The sequence below is a fragment of the Petaurus breviceps genome, unplaced genomic scaffold, assembly GCF_028583685.1.
Source record: "Petaurus breviceps papuanus isolate PSGF00001 unplaced genomic scaffold, PetGlider_PUasm1.0 189, whole genome shotgun sequence".
NCBI lineage: Eukaryota > Metazoa > Chordata > Mammalia > Diprotodontia > Petauridae > Petaurus > Petaurus breviceps.
In genome coordinates, this window is record NW_027185809.1 from 6,861,563 (window position 1) to 6,885,053 (window position 23,491).

At 36.7% G+C, this 23,491-nt stretch overlaps 3 protein-coding genes across 4 annotated transcripts in view; all 3 read left to right on the top strand.

The window, feature by feature from the left end:
• The window catches only part of DDX46 (DEAD-box helicase 46), a 64,063-nt gene extending 44,782 nt beyond the window's left edge, over positions 1-19,281 (top strand). Inside the window, exons 16-23 of one of the 2 annotated variants that reach the window (XM_069091859.1) lie at positions 2,948-3,141; positions 3,942-4,079; positions 4,839-4,988; positions 11,251-11,427; positions 12,290-12,508; positions 13,187-13,331; positions 16,381-16,454; positions 17,370-19,281. In XM_069091859.1, coding sequence (XP_068947960.1) covers positions 2,948-3,141; positions 3,942-4,079; positions 4,839-4,988; positions 11,251-11,427; positions 12,290-12,508; positions 13,187-13,331; positions 16,381-16,454; positions 17,370-17,417 — 1,145 coding nt within the window. In that variant the 3' untranslated portion in view covers positions 17,418-19,281. The remainder of the gene's footprint in view (positions 1-2,947; positions 3,142-3,941; positions 4,080-4,838; positions 4,989-11,250; positions 11,428-12,289; positions 12,509-13,186; positions 13,332-16,380; positions 16,455-17,369) is intronic. The other variant, XM_069091860.1, reaches the window with a different exon arrangement.
• Positions 1-23,491, top strand: part of CUNH5orf24 (chromosome unknown C5orf24 homolog) — a 228,599-nt gene that overhangs the window by 108,750 nt on the left and 96,358 nt on the right. The gene's annotated exons all lie outside the window — the stretch shown is intronic.
• PCBD2 (pterin-4 alpha-carbinolamine dehydratase 2) overlaps positions 1-23,491 on the top strand; it is a 290,006-nt gene that overhangs the window by 100,846 nt on the left and 165,669 nt on the right. The gene's annotated exons all lie outside the window — the stretch shown is intronic.

Here is a 23,491-nt window from a genome sequence, read left to right on the forward strand (position 1 = left end):
CCCACCCAGAAACACCTGGCCATGTAACCTTGAGCAAGTTACTTAACCCCAATTGCTTAGGGGCGGCCAGGTGGCTCAGCCAGTAAGAGCATCAGCTCTAGTGTCAGGATGACCTGGATCAAATCCGGGCTCAGATACTCAGCACCACACCCAGAAATAACTGGTCGTGTAGCCTTGAGCAAGTTACTTAACCCCAATTGCTTAGGGGTGGCCAGGTGGAGCAGTGAGTAAGAGCACCGGCCCCAGAGTCAGGATGACCTGGGATGGAATCCAGGCTCAGACACTTATCACCACACCCAGAAATTACTGGCCGTGGAACCTTGAGCCAAGTTACTTAACCCCGATTGCTTTAAAAAAAAAAAAGTTTATTTTCCATTTCTTGGTTTGTGTAATTGGAACAGGGTTGAGGCTGAGGATGTTACACATTGCAGTAAGAAAATAGATAACTACTTGTCTTTAGGTCAGATTTTTAATACTTAAAATATTGATGTTTCAAGTCATTTTTATTATTTCACTTTTATTTCTTAAGTACTATGCTGGTTCAAATTTATATAAATGATCTGATATAAAACAGTTAAAGATTATTGGGTATTTACTTCATTACATGTTATATAAGTCTTCTTTAAGCAAGGTTTATACATGATTCCATAAAATGTCTTCAGTTATCAGTTTGAGTTTCCTTAAGAGTTTTTTAGTTAGCATTATACATAGAATGTTATGACAGAGTTTTTGATTGTTCTCTAGGTGTAACAATTGAATGACATTATTCTACAGCATCTATTTTTCTAGATTTCATATTTTTTAACACTCAAAATAAACATAAAAGTGTAGGATATCCATGTCTTTGTATTTCAAACCAGTTTCTTCCAGCATTGTATTTAACAGACATTTATTTTAGAAAGAAATCTATTTCACTTCCATCAACACTTATCAATATTTAAATATGTGAAAAGAAACAAAAGGCAAGCAAAAACAAGCTACCAACCTTTTCTTCTTCTCTTCTTTTTTCTCCCACCCCCTCTAGCAAAAAAACATAAAAAATGATTATAAATGATTGTTCATTAGTTAGATCATTAATAAAAATGTTAAAAACAGCATTAGTGTAGATCATTTGGGCCCTGTATCAGAGACCTTGCAAGTTGACACCAAACTAGTAATACTATTCCATGGGTCTATCAATTCATTATTTCCAGCTTTTCCACAAGAATATCATGAGAGATTTTGACAAATAAATGCTTTGCTAAAATCTAGATAATTTTATCTCTCTAGCATTCTGCTGATCAGCCAGTTTAACCCATCAGAAGTACTGTTAGTCTGGTCTGACCTGTTCTTGATGAAGTCATCCTGAACCTGATTACAACTTCCTTTCTTACTGACCATCTGTTCACTAACCACCCCTTTAAAATGCATTCTAAAATTTTGCCAGGAATCATAGCCAAGTTTATTGGCGTATTGTTCTTAGGCTCTTTTCTTGTCTAAAAATTGGGAAATTTGCCCCTCCCTAATCCTGTGATACTTTCCCTGATGACCAGTCTTTCAGAGATATTTGAAGATGTCTTAGTAATCACATTCACCCATTCTTTCATTACCCAAAAATATAGTTCATCTGGGTCCTCCTTGAGGACACCTCTCAGGTTGACCAGAAAAGTGCCTGTTGGACTTTCTTTAACAGATGCATTCTTTCTCTTTTAAAGCCATGCTCCTGGCTTGGATTTCATATGACGTGGTTTTGGTTTTTTTTGCATCACTTAAATAATCTAGGAATCACCAACTACAAACTCCTTGGTGAGAGGGAGGTTTTATCATCTACCCTGCCGTTATGCCCTCTGGACTTTCCATTCATATTTGTAGCTGACGTCTCTTATATGACTTATCTCTCCAGTTGGGTATTGGTTGTTATGTTATGTCAATATGATGGAATATTATGACATTATAAAAAAATATTAAAGGAAAAGATTTAGGGAAACCCCATACAAAATAATGAGGAGTGAAATGAGCAGATTTTGGGGCTCAATACATACAATGACTTTAACATTGCAAAGAAAAACTACTTAGACTTTAGGACTCTAATCATTACTCTGGTCAACCACTACTCCAGCATAACATGCTTCCCACCTCTTGACAAAGAGGTGATATTCTTGTGTATCTATTTTTGGGGGGACTATGCTTACTTGTTATAAGGAAGGATTCTTTTATTTTGGGGAGGGATAAATTGAAAATAGGGAGTAATAGGTATCAGAAAGAATGAAAGAAAAAGAAAGCATCTATAAAGCACTTAAAAATGCATAGAAAAGGACAGAAAGAGGTTCCAGGTAAACACTGATAAGGGGATTAGTATTAGGAACTAATGGGTAGTGAGAGTTAGTAACTTAGTGTCAAGGAAGACCTGGGTTTGAATCAGCCTTAAAAATTTACTGGCTTGTGATCCTGGGCAAGTCATTTAACCTCATTTAGCTCCATTTTCTCCTTTGTAAAATGTAGAGATTAGACTCAGTTCCTTTCTTACTCTTAATTATGTTATTTGTAATGAAAGAGATTTGTGGTTTCATATATAGCACTCTTTTTCTGTTCTTTTTATATGGGAATATATAATCAAGAATATGTGTTTGGTGTTTGTCAAGTTCAGAATAATGAATTTAAAATTTTTTAAAGAAAAGATAGTGACTCTTGTTACATAATTTTAAGTTGTTAGAAAGATCTTTTTTATAGTCCTTTCAGAAAGGAAAACTAAAGACTGATTTGGAAGATAACAAACTTTACTAAAATACTTAATTTCAGAATCTTCTATTTCCTGCATATAGTTGATGAATTGGGAGAGTGGCCAACGTAAATTGAATTTGTCTCGTTCATTACTTCTAATCTTGATTCATTATTATCCTCTCATTTTGCAATGAAATGCATTACTTGATCATATATGGTTTCACAATTTTGTGTGGTTTATTTGCAGGCATTGATCAATATGACAGAGATAGCATCATTAACGACTTTAAGAATGGGACATGTAAACTTCTGGTGGCCACTTCTGTTGCTGCACGAGGACTTGATGTGAAACATCTAATCCTTGTAGTGAATTATAGCTGCCCTAACCATTATGAGGATTATGTCCACAGAGCAGGCAGAACCGGAAGAGCAGGCAACAAAGTAAAAGAAGTTGCATTCTTTTGCCATTTTCTATAAAATATCTTTTTTTAATTTAAAAAAATAATTGAAATAGAGGCAAGCAAAGGAGCTCAGACCATCTTTGAAAAAGTCTTTATGTGGAAATATATGGTAATAATTAGGATTATTGAAGAACGTTTATATGTACACAAAAGTGTGAAAGCTTTTAACTGTTCTAGTTAAACTCCTTTGAGACTACACTTCTTTACCAAACAAATTTAGTGTATAAACACTGAATTTGAATTGAATAAAATCTGAATGATATTATCACTTGATGCTTTAAATAATGCTGTTTTAACATAAATGATATTTAAAAGTTCAGTTCAATAGCCTTAGCAGTATTACAATGCAGCATGATCAATATTTGTCTATACTGAGCTGGCGTTTTGGTCAGCATTTATGTCATATACTTTTTTCATAGGAGGAGATAATGCATTGATTCTGTGAAGGTTATTTGGTACTTTGAATGAAGATTCCAATTGGAGCAAAATTGCTTGTGAAATTTTTTTCTCTCTCCAACAGTAAGAGTTTCATGAAGATCTCTTTTGTTAAATATTGACTTTAGACCCTAAGAATTCAGAATTGTTTAAAATAACTGTGGTCTACAGTATGCTGCTACTTTAAGTTTTATTCTAAAGCATCTAATTTAGAAAGTTTCTCTTAATCCTTTTTGAAATTTTGACTTAGAAATTATAGTTGTGAAAATGGCTCTATTTGTAATCTTAGTGTTATCTTATATAGGGTTTGTATTGCATTATGTTATGTTTTTCTTAATTTGCTAGGGATATGCCTACACTTTTATCACAGAAGACCAAGCAAGGTATGCAGGTGATATAATTAAGGCTCTGGAATTGTCAGGGACTGCAGTACCTCCTGATCTGGAAAAACTTTGGAGTGATTTCAAAGATCAACAGAAAGCTGTAAGTAAACTTTCCTACACCCATCCACCCACTCTACCCCAGCCCTGGCCCCATTAGTTTTGCCCAAATTGTTGATCTTTTTTAATATTTTTCTGCTTTGTTAATTGCAAGCCCATCTACATTAGGAGAAATTAATCTGAAATTTTTTTTTCTTTTTTGGAGGGCAGTTGGGGTTAAGTGACTTGCCCAAAGTCACACGGCTAGTAAGTATGTCAAGTGTCTGAGGCCAGATTTGAACTCAGGTCCTTCTGACTCCAGGGCCAGTGCTCTATTCATGAAATTTTTTTTTTAAGCAACCTGGATTAAGTAACTTGCTCAAGGCTCCACGGCCAGTTATTTCTGGGTGTGGTGCTGAGAATCTGAGCCCAGATTTGATCCAGGTCATCTTGACACTGGAGCCTGTGCTCTTACTCGCTGAGCCACCTGGCCGCCCCTAAGCAATTGGGGTTAAGTAACTTGCTCAAGGTTACATGGCCAGGTGTTTCTGGGTGGGTGCTAAGTGTCTGAGCCCGGGATTCGATCTCCAGGTCTTCTCAACACTGGAGCCGGTGCTCTTACTTGCTGTGCTACCTGGCCGGCCTCATGAAATTTTTTAAAAAGAATTTTCTTGAGGTTATTGAAATGCCTTATCTCCATATTAATCCCTCTTTATATATCCAGATATTACATTCTTATAGCATATTGGGAAGTATTCCATTAGTTCCCATTAAAAAATTCATAAAAAATGGTATGAGTCCTTTTTTTCCTTCTTTCTGCTAGGAAGGGAAGATAATTAAAAAAAGTAGTGGCTTTTCTGGTAAAGGATTCAAATTTGATGAAACAGAACAAGCTTTGGCCAACGAGAGGAAGAAATTACAAAAAGCAGCACTTGGTCTACAGGATTCAGATGATGAAGATACTGCAGTTGATGTAAGTATTTTCATCCTAAACCATATTTCCATCAGGAAGTGCTTTACAGATTGTTGTTTCTTCACATTATTTCATACTTAATTACTGCATTCAATACTTAATTAGATCTTTAGGCTTATTGAGGTCTTGCCTCATTTTTACCAGGTATATCAAAACCTAAAAAATGAGCCACTGAGGCTTGGGTTGAAGCTATTAATGACCACTCCATGAAAACCAGTGTGATATAGATTTTAAGGTTATATTAAGTAACTCCATTTAAAACATAAAGGGATTTTAAAAAACCTGTCTTTCCAGAGCTATATTTCAAGAAATTAAAAATGAAAACCATGGAGGACAAAAAGTAACTTGTCCGAGTTTCAGTTGTCTTGACTTTTGCCTTGCCACTAGACTTCGATGACTGGAGGAGAGTGAAGCTATTGACTTTGAGCAGCTCTGCCTCACTCATATCCAAGTCAAGACGTCACCCTTGTGATGTCATTGGTCATCTTCAAGAACAAAGGACAAAATCCAAAACTGATAACAGTCGGGATATGGTCTCTTTGTGGTATTATTGAATGTTTGGGGTAGTTAAAGCAGGTCCCAACAAGTCCTACATACTCAACATTATGATGTCTAATAATTTGGTTAGTGAAGGCAGTATTTTGGTTGTGGTTACAAAAAGATATAGATGAACACTTTGGTCTAATCATCTACGAGCATTTATATTTTATTCTGATTCTACCTTGAAAGGACATGATCCCTATTAGCAGTTCTACTCCATGTCTATACCTAGGGACCCACCTGGTGGTTACTCAGGCTTATGTTCTATTAATTATGAACAGGATAAGAAAAGGTTTTGACCCAAATAGGGTAAGATACATAATGGGGAGGAGGGAAAGAGGAAGGAAACAAGCATTTATTTTTATAGCTCCTACTATGTGTCAGGCACAGTTGCAAGCACTTACAAGTATTTATATGATTCTCATAACAACCCTGGAAGGTATCCCCTTTTACAGATGAAGAAACTGAGGAAAACAGGGGTCAAATGAGTTGCCCAGGGTCATACAGTTAGTAAGTATCCTAGGCTGGATTTGAACTCAAATCTTCCCAACTCCAAACCCAGAAATATCCACTGCACTGCTAGCTCTTGTAGCCATCTATGTCCCTTTCCTTCCCCCAACCCCAGCCTTAGGAATGAACTCTGAACCTGCCTCTTTCTTCAGAAGATCCTTTGAGATCTTTTTGTAGATCCTCAATGACCTATTTTAGATCTGTACCTCAGTTTGCAAACCAAATGCCTTATGGTAACATATGATCTTCCCTCATTTTTGCTTTTCTTTAAAAGCTAAAAAAATTTGTCTCTTAGTTTTGGGCTGGCTCTGAGATCCAAAGAACATTTTTGAAATCTTCCAATTGAGGTTCTTCTGCAGAAATGATCTCATTTACAAGTTATAGGGCTTATTCTTCAGCGAGAAAGGTGTTCTCCACACCACCTCCTTTTATAGGTCTGTTTAAGAGAAACTTTCTAAGTTTGATGCTTTAGAATAAAACTTCAAGTAGCCACAGACTGTGAACCATAGTTTTTTTTGCTTTTTTGGAGGGCAGTTGGGGTTAAGCAACTTGCCCAAGGTCACACGGCTAGTTTTTGTGTTGTGTCTGAGGCCGGATTTGAACTCAGGTCCCCTGACTCCAGGGCTGGTGCTCTATTCACTACGCCACCTAGCCACCCCCGACCACAGTTATTTTTAAAAATTCTGAATTCTGAAGGTCTAAAACTAATATCTAATAAAAGAGGTCTCTATGAAACTCTCTTGTAGGAGAGATAAAAGATAAACTTCACTAGCAATTTTGCTCCAAGCAAAATGGAGCCCCCATTCAAAGTGCCAAATAACCTCCATAGAATCAAGGCATTATCTCCTATCAAAAAGAGATAAGACATGAATGCTGAGCAAAGTGCCAGCCCTGGATAAAGAGAAGTGTTGATGATGCTGCATTGTTATACTGCTGGGGCTATTGAACCGAACCTTTAAATGTAGTTTATGTGAGTGAGCACTATTTAGAGTATCATCAACTGAATATTCTCACTCAGATTCTATGCAATTTAAATTTAGTGTTTATGCACTAAATTTGTGTGGTGGGGTACAGAATTAATTGTAGTCTCATGAACTTAACCTGTACAGTGAAAGCTTTCACACTTTTATGTACATAAAAACATTCTTCGATAATGCTAATTATTACCATATATTTCCTACGTATAGACTTTTTCAAAAATGAAAAAGCTCCTTTGCTCACCTCTATTTCAGTTATGGATGATCACTGAGTTTCCTTCCTCTCTAAATCATTTCCTGTGAACTAAATTGATTTGGAACTAACTTATGCAATAAAAACTTTAAAGTCTTGAACCAAGATTTTTCAATATCTTAACAGAAAATATTTTCCCTTTACTATATCTAGTAAGCTTTTTGAGTATAAAAAGATTCATTCTTTAATTATCATTTAGACTAGATGTTTTTGAGACACCTTCCATCTCTGAGATTCCCTGGGGTGGTGGGTGTTTTTTATTATTCCCAAAATAAGTATTTCAGTGTCCCTTAAAAGAAAGAAGTTATTCTATAAAAAGAAATCATAATAATCTTTAAATCGTTATGTCATCCTTTTTAGAGTAAAGAGATATGCCAGGTGAGAGATGCTGGGAAAGGTGAGGATCCAGTAGAGATGTTGGGTACTCCATGGGTCCTTGGGATATAGAGACTGGGGGGTGGCAATAGATTGACTGGAAAACCAATTTTCATTTTTTTCCTCTTATTTCCTTAGCTTTCTCCAGTCAGGAAGGTCTGAGTTCACATCTTCCCTCTGACATGAGCTGTGTCACTTAACTTCTGGGCCTTAATTTCCTCATTTATCAAAAGGGTATAATAATAGTACCTACCTCCCAGGGTGGTTGTGAAGATCAAAATATTTATTGAGGGCTTTGCAAACTTCAAAGAGCTATATAAATCCTAGTTATCATGATTATTATTAATTATATTTAAAATAAAATACAATAATATGTCTTTCTTTTATTTGGAAAAGCAGTTTGGCCCAAGAAAACTTAATTACATTTTACTACCTTTTCAAGAATACAGGATCATATTGGGGGCTTTATTTGGGGGTAGTTATTGAACAACTTAAGTGAGAATAAGCAGCTCTACATTTAGCTTTCCATTTGCATTTTCATTTTGACTGGCTATTTTTAGTCTTCTTTAGTTCGTGTGTGTGTCCTTGATTCTCCCTATGTGCCACACATTATTGAGCTCTTCAGCAGGACTCTAAGTCTGCTTTGTTTTCACTTGGCTGATATCTTAATAGCATGCTGAGCCATAGATATTTGATCTGAAATTCTTAAGAATATCTCTTTAAATTGTTCATGCAAAGTAGTCAAGTCTTTTGCCCCTTATGCTTACCTACTAGAGGGGACTGGTTTTTTAAAACATTAAATGGGATCACAGTAGTCTAGCACATAAATATTTTGATGAGGCCCATATTTTATAATCTGCTAGACTCAGGTAACATAAATAAATAACATAAAGGTAACAAAGCAACATAAAGATAAGTCAGATCTTACTTTTTTTGTAAAAAAAAGATACTGTTCAGAGATTTTTTTTTTCTAGAAATTATTTTTTTCAAATGCTTTATTAACTTCTGATTTACATCATTCATTTCCACCAGATTTTGAGTTACAAATTTTCTCCCTGTTTTTCCCCTACCCACCGCCGCAAAATAGCAGTCCCACAGAATATCCCCTCCTCCAGTCTGCTCTCTCCCATATTTTCTCCCATATCCCTTTCGACTTTTCCAGTGGATCTCTATGCCTCAGTGCCTGTATATCTTATTTCCCAATTACATGTAAAATAGTATTAATAATAGTATACACACACATATTTGAATATTTGATTTTAAAACTTTGAATTCCAGATTCATTCCCCTCCTTCCCCATCACCCACCCCTACTGGGAAGATAAGCAGTTCAGTATAGGTTGTACATGTGTAGCTAATGCAAAACAAGTAGATATATTGTAAAAGACTGACTATATTTCCCTCCCTCCTATCCCACCTCCCACTTGTTCTGTTCTCTACTTTGATCGTGTCCCTTTTCAAAAGTGGGTGCTTCCAACTTCCCTCCCCCCCCAGCCTGCCCTCTCTTCCATCATCCCCCCTCTCATCCCCTTCCCCCCCTACTCTTCTGTAGGGTAAGATACCGTATTTAGTGTGTATTTCATTCCCTCCTCAAGCCAGATTCAATGGGAATAAAGTTGACCCCATTCCCTTTTGTCTTCCTATTCTTCCCCTCCATTGTAACCATTTTCCCTTACCTATTCTATATGAGATAGTTTACCCCATTCTGTCTCTCCCCATCTCCTCTCATTATATTCCTCTCACACCTCTTTATTTCACCTTTTAAGTATCATCCCTTCCTGTTAAATGGGTCCTGTGCCCTCTATCTATGTATACCTGTAAACATATATACACACATTCATATATGTATTCATATGCCCATATACCCTCATATATATTTCTATTCCCTTCAACTACTGAGAAAAGTTTCGTCGGTTACAATTATCATTTTTCCATGTAGGAATGTTAATAGTTCAACTTTGATAAGTGGCTTATGATTTCTTTTCCCTGTTTACCTTCTCATGCTTCTCTTGCTTCTTGTATCTGAATGTCAGATTTTCTATTCAACTCTGGTTTTTTCATCAAGAATGCTTGAAAGTCCTCTATTCCACTGAATGACTGTATTTTCCCCTGAAACATGGCACTCAGTTTTGCTGTGTAGGTGATTCTTGGTTTTAATCCCAACTCCTTTGACCTCCAGAATATCATATTCCAAGCCCTTTGGTCCCTCAGTGTAGAAGCTGCCAGATCCTGGGTTATCCTGATTGTGTTTCCACAATATTCAAATTGTTTCTTCCTGGTTGCTTGTAATATTCTCTCCTTAATCTGGGAATTCCAGAACCTGGCTATAATATTCCTAGGAGTTTTCTTTTGGGGATCTTTTTCAGGAGGTGATCAGTGGATTCTTTCAACCTCTATTTTGCCCTCTGGTTCTAAAACATCAGGGCAGTTTTCTTTGAGAACTTCCTGGAGGATGATTTCTAGGTTCTTACTTTGATCATGGCTTTCATGTCATCCAATAATTGTTAAATTATCTCTCCTGGATCTATTTTCCAGGTCAGTGGCTTTTCCCATGAGATATTTCACATTGCCTTCTGTTCTTTCATTTGTTTGGATCTGTTTTAACAGCATTTTGATTTCTCATAAAGTCATTAGCTTCCATTTGCTCCAGTCTAATTCTGAAGCCATGATTCTCCTCATTGAGCTTTTGAGATTCTTTTTCCATCTGGCAAATTCGGCTTTTTAAGGCATTCTTCTCCTCATTGCCTTTTTGAGCCTCTTTTGCTATTTGAGTTAGTCTATTTTTTAAGGTGGTTGTTTTCCTCAGTTGACTCTCATTTCGTAATTTTCTTGTATCGTTCTCATTTCTCTTCCCAATTTTTCCTCCACTTCTCTTATCTGTTTCTTAAGGTCCTCTATGGCCTGTAACCAGCTTGTATTTTCCTTTGAAGCTTTTGGTGCAGGAGTTCTGACTTCACTGTTACTTACTAGTCACTTACTAGGTCCCAAAGTCCAGACTGCACTGACATCTCACTTTGTCCTTTGCATCTATGTGTTGATAAATCTGGAAAAGGCCACAGCTGCTCCTGATCTAGAGTCCCTCCTGCTGGGGGCTGGTCAGGCCTGCCCTGGGGCTAAAGCCTCTCGGTGGGGCTGGGCTCAGCTCCCAGAGTGCTGCACTGGCCAATTCCTGCCGGCCTGCCAGGCTGTCCTCAGCGGGAGGTTAGTTTCTTTGTCATTGTGTGGGTTCTACGGCTCCAAAGTTTGTTTAGAGTCCCCTTTTTACATGGATTGGGGAAGGTGGAAGCCGGAGTAGTGGGGAGGACCTGCTTCTGCTCCACCATCTTGACCTGCAATTAATTATTAATTTTAAAATTATAAAGAACAAAACTGGAAGCAAAAAAAAGTATAGTGTAAAATTTTTTGTTAGGTTTGTGACTATAGGCAACTCACTTAACCTCTCTCAGTCTCTGTTTCCTAATCTGAAAAAAAAAATGGAGATAATTATGCAGGTAGTTTTTGAGACACCAGTGAAATAATGCATGTAATTGAAAACCTTGAAGCCTCACAGAAATCTCAATTATTATTAGAAGATATGATTTCATAATTTCGATTTCTTTCCGGTTTAGATTGATGAACAGATTGAAAGCATGTTCAATTCAAAGAAGAGAGTTAAAGACATGGCAGCCCCTGGAACTTCGAGTGTTCCTGCTCCGACTGCTGGAAATGCGGAGAAACTGGAAATTGCAAAGAGGTTGGCTCTGAGAATCAACGCCCAGAAGAACTTGGGAGCCGAGGCTCAGGTATTAAGTGGTTTGTTCAGTGCCTCAGCTCTTTACTTTCTAAACCATTTAAAAAATGCTGAATTATGTAGCTATATTTTAGTACCTAATTATTTTAACTGTTACTAATTTGTAAGGAGTTTGACTTTTTGTTTTTCAATGTAGTTACGTAACGATACTGATCCTGGAATGCTTAACTTATCGTCTCTGTAATGGATTATTGCTTGTGTAAGGAATGTACTGGTTGATGACACAAATATCTCCGAGAAATGTTTCTGAATAACATTGTATATAGCATGTTTTTCGTGGGTGACTTTATAACAATGTTTAAAAGTCTTCATGATGTTAATAATTTTTTCATCAAGTATGTGAACTTTAGTAGCATTCCCAAAGAATGGTTTGTTAGTTTCTCCAATATTCTGAAGACTTCAGGTAAGTCAAGTCAGTTACTGTAAAATTATTGTTGGTTGGGTTGGCTTTCTAGGGGGTTGTGGTGGCACAGATTTTCCAATTTAAATGAACTTCTGGGCACTCATAGAATCTACTCCATATGTAAGTAATTTAGGAAAGATCAGGCAAGCAATGCAACAGGAAAGGAAGCAAATGTCACTTGTGGATCAGTAGCATTTTCATTTAGAAGCCTCAGGGGTATTTTGATTTTGAATTTCTCCAAAGTAGAGGAGGTGCATTGTAACAAAATGTGTGTTTCTGTTTAGTTGGCACATCTATAGCATGCTCACTTACGCTCATGATGAGGACTCAGTTTAGTAGGGAAGGAAGCGTTTGGGGCTTTGAAGTGGGTTATCAGAGGAGAATTTCTGGTGGGGTCCACAGGCCAATTCCTACATTAGTCCGTGATTTGATTGTAGCCCTTCTTTAATTACAGGATGTGATGCAGCAGGCTACCAATGCAATCCTAAGAGGGGGCACTATTCTGGCCCCTACTGTATCTGCAAAGACCATTGCAGAACAACTTGCTGAAAAGATCAACGCCAAGCTCAATTATGTGCCTATAGAGAAACAAGAGGAAGAAAGGCAGGACGGGGGACAAAATGAGTCTTTTAAGAGATATGAGGAAGAATTAGAAATCAATGATTTCCCACAGGTAAACAGCAGATTTCTTTTGTCCCTTTTTTTTTTTTTTGAGGGGGGGAAAGGAGGGCAGTTGGGGTTAAGTGACTTGCCCAAGGTCACACTGCCAATAAGTGTGTCGAGTGTCTAAAGCTGGATTTGAACTCAGCTCCTCCTGACTCCAGGACTGGTGCTCTATTTACTGCGCCACCTAGCCCCCCCACTTTTATCCCATTTTAAATGACTACCATGGATCTCTTTCGCCTTAGTCCTGCTGAATCCAGTTACCACGATTGGTCCAATAAAAAAGTTTTCTCTTTACATCCACCACTTTTTCACTGCCCAGTCTTGACCCATTGAAATCCCTACCAGGTGAAGACCGTTTCAGGTGGCTCACTATATCCTCCTGATGCTTCCTTGTTTGGAAGAAAACCATCTTTACTTGATAAAAATGCATAATTTCAAAGTGAATTCATTTTCTGATGAGATCTAAAAAAATTAGAAAATGAGAATAATGGAAATGTTATGATGTGTCTTTCATATATTCATGTATGTATGTATAGACTAGATTGCTTGTGAACATAATCTGTTTAATTCTGATCCTGATGTGTTATAATGTGCTATAACATTATGTTATTTGATATGTTGCTTATCATGTCTCTGTACTTTTTCCCTATTATAAAACAGACTCTTCTCCCTCTTTCTTTAATAGACTGCAAGGTGGAAAGTTACTTCTAAGGAAGCTCTGCAGAGGATCAGTGAATATTCTGAAGCTGCTATTACAATCAGAGGAACATATTTTCCTCCTGGCAAAGAACCCAAGGAAGGAGAGCGAAAAATTTACCTGGCAATTGAAAGTATGTACTTCAGAAATTATTAGATTGCCTGAGTTTGATCATTGTTAAATACAAATTGTTGGTAGTAGATAGACATCATAGTAGGGTCAAAGCCAAGGAACTGGCGATTAGGGAAGTATGGGGTCCTTTTTGCCCTGTGTCATGAGCAACTTTTTTTTCCTCCCTCATCTGTATATGGGAAACTTAGGTATGTTTGAATGCTTTAAAGCCTTTTGTTTAAAAGTACTCATGAGTACCAAGGAGTAGGATCTATGCTTTAAGACCTTCATGTCTAATACTGGCAGATTATAACCATGAAATAGATCAGTATTTAAATGTGTCTCCATTTGAGAAATAGGCCACAGAACTGGACAACAGATAGTTCTAGCGGGGTGGACTGTTTTATATAGGGCCATAGAGTATAATACATTTCGGGACATAAATTTTCTTGTGAGTATTCTAATGATCTGTCATATTAAGGAGAAAAAACTGAAAATTACAGTATGAATTTTTTCCTAAAAAGTAAAAGTTCCATTTTACATCTTGAATTGTATTTGCAGAAGTTTCTTTTGTAAGGATCATACTCATGATCTGTATTTAATAATTTTGATAAAAACTTCATTTTTTTCATAGAAGCAACAGCTTTCTTGTTGCCTAAATAGCCATGGTATGAGGTTGATGTGATGTAGGCTAAGTTATAAGGTCATCTTCACTGAAATATGGCATATGCCTGCCATAGAGAATTGTCACTTATCCAGTGTCACCTAAGTACAGTCCAGTTGTGAAATATGGACACAACAGAGCAAAATGTTTTTGAGTCATATATGTTGTATTATCTGGGACTGTGGCAGCTTTCTGTCTGCAGAGGAAGTAAGGAGCAAAGAGTTGATAAACATTATGTAGAACTAAACCCACTAACTAGTTGTAGCAATCATTGGTTCTCACAAAAAAAGTGCTTTTTTTGTGTGGAGCAGGCTGATGCTTTAGTTGAACTGAAATGCCTTTTTATTTGGCTTCTTTTTCTTCTCTTTATCTTCCTTTGTACACTTCATAACCTCTGCTCCTTGAGTACTTAATATGTTTAGTACACACATTGATTCTCTTGACTAAAATCTTACTCTTAACTTGTTCATTTGCAACAATGCTTATAGCATGCTTAATAATATTATTGACCCGTCTAGTTTTGCCGTGGTAACATTTATGTGAACTTGCTCATACCATTGATATCTACAGTATTTGCCCTTATGGATTAATTAATATATATGTAGCCAAGGCAGATAAGTGACCCAGTGGATAGACCATTGGGACTGAGTTAGGAAGACTTGAGTTCAGATCCAGCCTCAGACACTTAATAGCTGTGTGACTATGAGCAAACTGTTTTCTGTCTGCTTCAGTTTTCTCAACTGTAAGAATGAGGGTAAAATAGCTTTTACCTTATAGGGTTGTTGCAAAGATAAAACAAGATATTTGTTAAGCTCTTCAAACAATGGCTGGCACACAGTAGGTGCTTTTAATAAATGCTTATTCCCTCCTTCCCCCATGTTATCAAAAGGGCCTGGAAAGCATAAACTCTCTTTACCTCTTCCCCTTTTTTTATGTGTGAGGCACTTTGGCAAGATACTGGAAAATGATGGTCCCAGCCAAAAGCCTGTGATTATCTTTCAAAGTTTCTGTCCTTTTTTTCCCTGTAGGATTTTCCTCAGTCTTGCAGGGCAAGTTATTCTTGATTGTAACCCTTTATTGCTTTTTAGCAATTTAGCAGTAGTATTCAGAATTTTTTTTTTTCTTTATTACAGTTGTACCATAGTTTTATGTGATCTTGAAGGAGAGTTTTTTGATACTCAAACTCTTTCTTTCTGGATGATTACAGTATTTTTTCTTTGATTAGAAATGCTGGATTTTGGCTATAATATTGCTAATGTTTTCAGTTTGGGATTTCTTAGGTGATCAGAAGGTGATTGGTATATAATTTTTACTTTTTCTTTGCCCCTCTGATTCTAATAGATGTGGGCAGTTTTCTTTTATGATTACTTGAGGTAGATTATCCAGGATTTTTGTTTGATTGTGATTTTCTTGGAGTTTAGTGATTCTTAAATTGATCGCTTTTTTTTTTTTTTAAAGCAATTGGGGTTAAGTAACTTGCTCAAGGTTACAGGGCCAGTTATTTCTGGGTGTGGTGCTAAGTATCTGAGCACGGATTTGATCCCAGGTCATCCCAACACTGGGGCTGGTGCTCTTACTCGCTGTGCTACCCGGCTGCCCCTAAATTTATCACTTTGATCTGTTTTTAGGTCAGCTTTTAAAAAAATAAATAGTAGATGCATTATAATTTCTTACATTCTTTCATTCTCTTGCTTTGTTCAAATATTTCTTGTTGCCTCATGGAATCTTATGACCCTTGTTGAAACTTCCTTATTTCTATCAAAGGTACTTTAATTCTTTGACTCTCTCAGGTTTATAACCTTATTGTTATTCTCAAGTTCTCACTCAGATTTTTCATAGTATGTCCCCCTCTCTCTCTTCTCACAGACTTCAGGTCTATTTATTGGGGTTAGGACTGGCTTTCCTTACTGCACAGAAATTGTACATCAACATCTGGGCATGTCTAGAAATTACATAATCTAGAAACTGCTGGCCAGCAAGTCCTTGAGTGACATACAAATAAATGATATGCTGTTGAAAGAATGCTAATATTTTACTTGTACCCAATCATTTCACTGAGTGTGATTTCATTGTTTTGATGAAATGTCAGTGGAAAAGATATAAAAATTTCCTTGCAGTAGAAATCTTCCCAACTGTAGATTGTTCCTTTTCTCTTGCATTGTCATCCTTTGTTATTCTCTTTGCATTTAGTAAAGTACTCACCAGCCTTAATTTGTCACAAAATATGACCTCAGCAATAATATTTTAAAACCTGTAATTTAAAACTTCTTTCATGGATGACCTTTCATTAGGCAGACATTGAAAGCTTTCCTTGGCATTTATGTGGAATACCTGAAATTGACCTGTAGTATGTGTCTATAAACATCATGTGTGATTCTAATAATATATTTGCCACTCATTTTCCTAGGTGCCAATGAACTGGCTGTGCAGAAGGCAAAGGCAGAAATTACTAGGCTTATAAAAGAAGAACTAATCAGACTGGTAAGTAAAAATCTTTTGGGTGGTTTGTATTAAGTGAGTTTTTAAAAAGAGTGCTTTTGAAGGCATTGTATCCCTAGCTAGAACTTGTGAATATTTACTTAGAACATTAACAGTATGATCTACAACCATTTGAAAAATTGATTTTTGCTTTCTTCTAAGTATGTGTTATTGGACTTTTCAACTCAAATATCTCTTATGCAGCACTCTTGTGAGGCAGGAAAAGTGCTATTCACTACACAGAGTTAATGGAATAAATTATACAGAATGCTACAGGAGGAAATAACCTTAAAATGAGATCTTAAGCTACTTTTCCACCAGCATCTGGCATTAAAAAAATCTTCTTAAGTGAATGAAAGGTGCAGTGTGGCATAATGAGTAATCAGAGCTCCTGGGTTCAAATTCTTCCCCTAACATATACCAGCTGTGTGAGCCTGGACAAGTCACTTTATTTCTTAGGGCTAGACAAACTCTCCAAGACTGTAAGTTTCAGAGAAGGTGCTGATCTACGTTGGTAGAGGAAGTTTCTTAATCTGGAAGGTCTCTATATCAATGAAAAATTAGAGATCCTTATCCTATTTTAAGTATATATGTTAACATCTTGGTATGTCTGTTAATTAGATATGTAGAAACCACTGATGAATAAGTAGTTGAGTGACATACAGGTAAATGATAGGCTCTTGAAAGATTGCTAATATTTTTCTCATACCCAATAAAGTTAGTATTTTCTCCATTTATGATTAGATTATTTAGATGAAATATCAAGTGGAAAAGATGCAAAAATTGATTTGGTCTAATTGAATGGAAATTTATTATTGTTGTAAAGTTTTGCTATTGAATTTATATAGAGGGTGGTGTTCAGTTTGATGGGGGTGTTTTTTTTGCTCTGTCTGACCATGACAATTCTTTTAATTACAGCAAAATTCATATCAACCAACAAATAAAGGAAGATATAAAGTTTTATAAACATCTGGAGAAAACCTCTTTACCAGTTGCTGGTGTGTGAAACTTTGTGGCTTCTCTTGTCTTTGGAGTTTACAGTATATTGTAAATTGAGATTTTTAAAAATTTTGTCTTGCTGATTTTTTTATACAAGAAATACCAGTATTTGCTTAAAAAAAAATCTTTGTCCACTCCCCTAAGATGATTGGACCTAAAACAAACTTGTTTGCAGAGTATGATTTCCTTTAGAACAATATTTATATACTTACAAGTATGGAAATATGGATTAAATAGACTTTGATCCTGACAGACTCCAACTTACTACATATGGAAAGTTTTGGACATTTCGTTGGAAATTAGTAAAGTATACTTTTAACTTTGTTTTTTGGAGTAATTCACATTACTAACTTACAATGAAATGTTGATTTATTTCCTAAATAAAGGGGTAACATTCTCTTTCTGGGCTTGTTTTTGCCTTTCTTGGCAAATCTAATTGGCATACATCAAAGAATATGAACTAGAAATGAGGTTGTTATCCTCAAATATTTAGAATATGGGTTGAGTCTTTTGTTTTAACTTTTAGAATAGCAAATGGATAATACTTTGAACTACTTTGTGTTTTTTTTTTTGTACAAATTAAAACTGTGTAGCATAATAGTTTTTTTCCTCTCTGTGTGAAAGGATTTTAAAATTTGATTTTAGATTGCCCTTTAATCTGTGAATTAAATTTTTTGAATCCCTACAGACAATTGATTTTTATAACCAGTTCTATAAAGAGTAAGATTTTTCCCACCTCTTTAATAGTTTGATTATATATCTCTACATTTGATATATACAAACATCCCCAGTACTAGATTGCTCTCATTAGAATGTATATTACTTTTCTCTAAAATTATGGAGCAAAATTTATGACCTAGCATTCATCTTAAAACTTGGCCTCTCTTCAGGAAAACCAACTGCTTATTTCTTGGGTTAGTCATAAATGTATTTGTTTTTTACCTCAGATGACATAAATTCCTGGATCTGGAGCTTCCATGGTGTTCTTCTGGTTTAGGCTGTGAAATTTTGATCACCCAGGGGCCTATTTATACTTAGTACAAGTCTTTCAAATTAAGACACTGTCTGAATGGAGAGAGATTTTCAGGAGTTGAATGCTTTGGTAGAAGATTTTTATTAATTAAGAGACAAGAAATCCTCTTTACTTGAGTGAAGGACAGTTTAAAAAATAAAATCCACTGTAAATATTATCACAAATTCAGTTTCCTAACAGTATGTTAAATAGCTTTAAATGTTAGAGGATGTCAAACCATTACTACTTCAGGTTAGCATTTTTATCTGAAAAGTTGTCACCTAAAAATTAATATGTTTTGATTCCATCTTGTCCATTATTTTCCTGGTGACAGATTAAAAAACCACATTTTGTGTGTATGATAATACACAAGCAAAACAGATAATTTCAAACTTCAGCTATCTCTTAGATCTCTTTCTCTTAAGATTATTTATTTACTTATTTTTTTTTCAGTCTGTGATGGTTTATGCTTCCTTTTGACAGTGCATTTCCATCCTACACACTTGACAGTTGGTGCTGCTTTCAACCAGCATCAGTCACTTTGGGGTTGAAACTTTTTTTAAAAATCATTTTAAGGACTCTGTTCATGTTTGTCATGCTAGTTATCAAGAGAAGCCATGCTAGAAATATTATTTTGTTCAGAAAGCAAACTATGTTAGCTCATTGTTCCTAGTGTACCACAGGCACAGTTGGATTTTTAAGATTTGGATGATGTACAGACTTTAACTTTTTTTTATGCAATATATCAATATTTGTTTCTATGTTTTCTAAATTCCTCCAAAAATAAAATAATAAAATAAGTGTGCATTTTTCTTTAAATCATCTTTGTTCATTAGTTTTCCGTTGTATTTTGCTTTTGTAATTTTTATTCTTTTAGACAAATGAGAACAGTAATATTGTCTTTTGAAAAAACTCTCCATCAAAATGCTACCTGAAGCAAAGTATGTCCCTTCATCTTCCTGGGTATCTTGGGCCTCTTGGAATTTAACCAAGCAGTGCAAAAATCCACCTTTACAAGTAAGAAATGAAAGAAACAATGAAAAAGAACTGGCAGGTTAGTGTATTTCAAGCTCAAGATGAAGGAAGGATATGGCAGCCAAAGAAATGAGCTAATAGGATTTTAGGCTACGTTAGGCTAGTCATGCTGCCCAATACTAGGACATTGGTAGGCCCACTTGCCTCTCCCCTGGTGAGGTTATATCTGGACAATACTGTTCCAACTAAAACTGGAAGGGCCTCAAGAAGAGGACTGCCAGGTTGGTCAAGAGCCTTGAGTTTATACCATATAGGGACTGGTTAAGAAACTGAGTATGATCAGTGTGGGCAAGATGGGAAGGGGACAAGATCTTTGTCTTTTGAGTATTTGGAGGGCTGTTCAATAGATAAGACTCTGCTTAGCCCCAGAGAACAAATGGAAGTTGCCTAGGGACAGGCTTAATAGAAAATCAGCCCACCATTAAGAGCTATTCAAAATGGAATGCACTGGGCAGCTAGGTGGCAGCAGTGAATAGAGCACAGGCCTGGAGTCAGGAGGACCTTGAGTTCAAATTTGACCCCAGACACTTGAAACACTACCCCTGTGACTTTTTGCAAGTCACTTAACCCCAATTGCCCTGCAAAAAGAAAAAAAACAACCCCAAAACCAAAATGGAATGGACTGCCTCTGAAGGTGATGGGGTTCCTGGACCTCACTAATGATTTTCAAGCCAAATCTGGTTGATCATTTATGAGGAACATTGTAGAGGGTATACTTTTTAAGGTATAGCTTGGAGCTGATGACCTCAGATCCCTTTCAACTATGAGATACTCTGAATCTGAACATAGAAAAATGCCATAAAATTAAAAAAAAAAAAAATTCCTACATACTGAGGTCATTCTGCTTCATTGGATACGGATAGAAACTTTACCAAAATCCTTTTTATATTTCATAGTTTTATGTCAGTGACGTCAAAATATGTTGCAACCAAACTGTTACAAGAGATAGTCACAAAACACCTATATAATGTCAACCATGGTACATTTCATTTTTTTTTTCATTTTTCAAATGCTTTATTAACTTCTGATTTACATCATTCCTTTCCGCCAGATTTTGAGTTACAAATATTCTCCCTGATTTTCCCCTACCCACCGCCTCAAACTAGCAGTCCCACAGGATATCCCCTCCTCCAATCTTCTCTCTCCCATATCTTCTCCCATACCCCTTTCAATTTTTCCAGTAGGGCATGGTGGATCTCTATGCTCCAGTGCCTGTATATCTTATTTCCCAATTACGTGTAAAATAGTATTAATAATAGTATTTATATGTGTGTGTGTATATGTGTGTATATATAAACATTTGATTTAAAACTTTGAATTCCAGATTCATTCCCTTCCTCCCTTGTCACCCACCCTTACTGGGAAGATAAGCAGTTCAGTATAGGTTGTACATGTGTAGGTAATGCAAAACATTAACATAGTAGATATATCATAAAAAACTGACTATATTACCCTCCCTCCTATCCCACCTCCCACTTGTTCTATTCTCTACTTTGATCTCATCCCTTTTCAAAAGCGGGTGCTTCCAGCTTCCCTCCCCCCCAACTTGCCCTCTCTTCCATCATTCCCCCTCTCATTCCCTTCCCCCCTACTCTCCTGGAGATTGAGAAACCCTATTTAGTGTGTATTTCATTCCCTCAAGCCAGAGTCAATGGGAATAAGGTTGACCCATTCCCTTTTGCCTTCCTATTCTTCCCCTCCATTGTAACCATTTTCCCTTGCCTTTTCTATATGAGATAGTTTACCCCATTCTGTCTCTCCCCATTTCCTCTCATTATATTCCTCTAACCTCTTAATTTCACCTTTTAAGTATCATCCCTGTTAAATTGGTCCTGTGCCCTCTATCTATGTATACCTGTAAACATATATACACACATTCACATATGTATTCATATGCCCATATACCCTCGTATATAGACATATATTTCTATTCCCTTCAACTATTTTCATACTGAGAAAAGTTTCATCAGTTACAATTATTGTTTTTCCATGTAGGAATGTTAATAGTTCAACTTTGATAAGTGGCTTATGATTTCTTTTCCCTGTTTACCTTCTCATGCTTCTCTTGCTTCTTGTATCTGAATGTCAAATTTTCTATTCAACTCTGGTTTTTTAAGCAAGAATGCTTGAAAGTCTTCTATTCCACTGAATGACCATATTTCCCCCTGAAACATGGTGCTCAGTTTTGCTGGGTAGGTGATTCTTGGTTTTAATCCCAGCTCCTTTGACCTCCAGAATATCACATTCCAAGCCCTTCGATCCCTCAGTGTAGAAGCTTCCAGATCCTGAGTCATCCTGATTGTGTTTCCACAATATTTAAATTGTTTCTTCCTGGCTGCTTGTAATATTCACTCCTTGATCTGGGAATTTAGGAACCTGGCTATAATATTCCTAGGAGTTTTCTTTTTGGGATCTTTTTCAGGTGGTGATGGGTAGATTCTTTCAACCTCTATTTTGCCTTCTGGTTCTAAAACATCAAGGCAGTTTTCCTTGAGGATTTCTTGGAGGATGATTTCTAGGTTCTTTCTTTGATCGTGGCTTTCAGGTGGTCCAATAGTTTTAAAATTATCTCTCCTGGATCTATTTTCCAGGTCAGTGGTTTTTCCCATGAGATAAGATATTTCACATTGCCTTCTATTCTTTAATTTGTTTGGATCTGTTTAACAGCATTTTGATTTCTCATAAAGTCATTAGCTTCCATTTACTCCAATCTAATTCTGAAGGAATGATTCTCCTCATTGAACTTTTGAGATTCTTTTTCCATCTGGCACATGTGCCTTTTTAAGGCATTTTTCTCCTCATTGCCTTTTTGAGTTAGTCTTTTGCCATTTGAGTTAGTCTATTTTTTAAGGTATTATTTTCCTCACTGAGGCTGTTGACTCTCATTTCATAATTTTCTTGCATCGTTCTCATTTCTCTTCCCAATTTTTCCTCCACTTCTCTTATCTGCTTCTTAAGGTCCTTTATGGCCTGTAACCAGCTTGTATTTTCCTTTGAAGATTTTGGTGCAGGAGTTCTGACTTCACTGTCTTCCTTCTGTTCGATGCTTTGCTCCTTTTTGTCCCCAAAAATAGGAGTCTAATGTTGGATTCTTCTGTTTGCTTTGCTTCCTTTGCCTGGTCATGTTGCCACTCAATTACTTGTCTTTTGGGCTTGTTGTGACAGTAGGACTCTGCTACCAGACAGGGCAGCTTCATACCAAATGCTGGGGTTTTCTCAGCTGCCGGAGGTATTAGTTGGCTGCCCTTGCTGAAGCCTTCACACACTTTGGCAAGCTGGACACACACCCTAGGACCTCCACCCTAGACCGCAATCCAGATCCAAGCAGGTTAAAGCAAGAGCAATTATCCCTCAGACTGGTTGCTTGGTCCCCCTACACTCTGCAGGCCAGGAGCTGAAGCTGCCACGTGGGGGCCTTGGGGGGCCGCTGCACAGCCATGGCTCCTCAGCGGCTTCTCACCCTGGGGGCAAAAGCTGATGCACTCCTAACTACTGGGTCCCAAAGTCCACAGTGCACTGACCTCTCACTTTGTCCTTAGCATCTATGTGTTGATAATTCCAGATCGCCACATCTGCAGGTGATCTGGAGTCCCTCTAGCCAGCAGCTGGTCAGGTCTGCCCTGGGGCTAAAACCTTGGTGTGGAGCTGGGCTCGGCTCCCAGAGCCCTGTGCTGGCCAATTCCTGCCAGCCTGTTGGGCCATCCTCAGCAGGAGGTTAGCTTCTTTGTCATTTGGTGGGTTCTGTAGCTCCAGAGTTTGTTCAGAATCCCCTTTTACATGAGTTGGGGAAGGTGAAAGCCAGAGCTTGCTTCTACTCTACCATCTTGACTGTACATTTCATTTTTTAAAAAAATGTTTTTATTTTATTTTTTGATTTAAAATGGATAATTTTTTTCTTTTTAATTTAAAACATTCAGTTTCTTTCTTTCTTTCTTTCTTTCTTTCTTTCTTTCTTTCTTTCTTTCTTTCTTTCTTTCTTTCTTTCTTTCTTTCT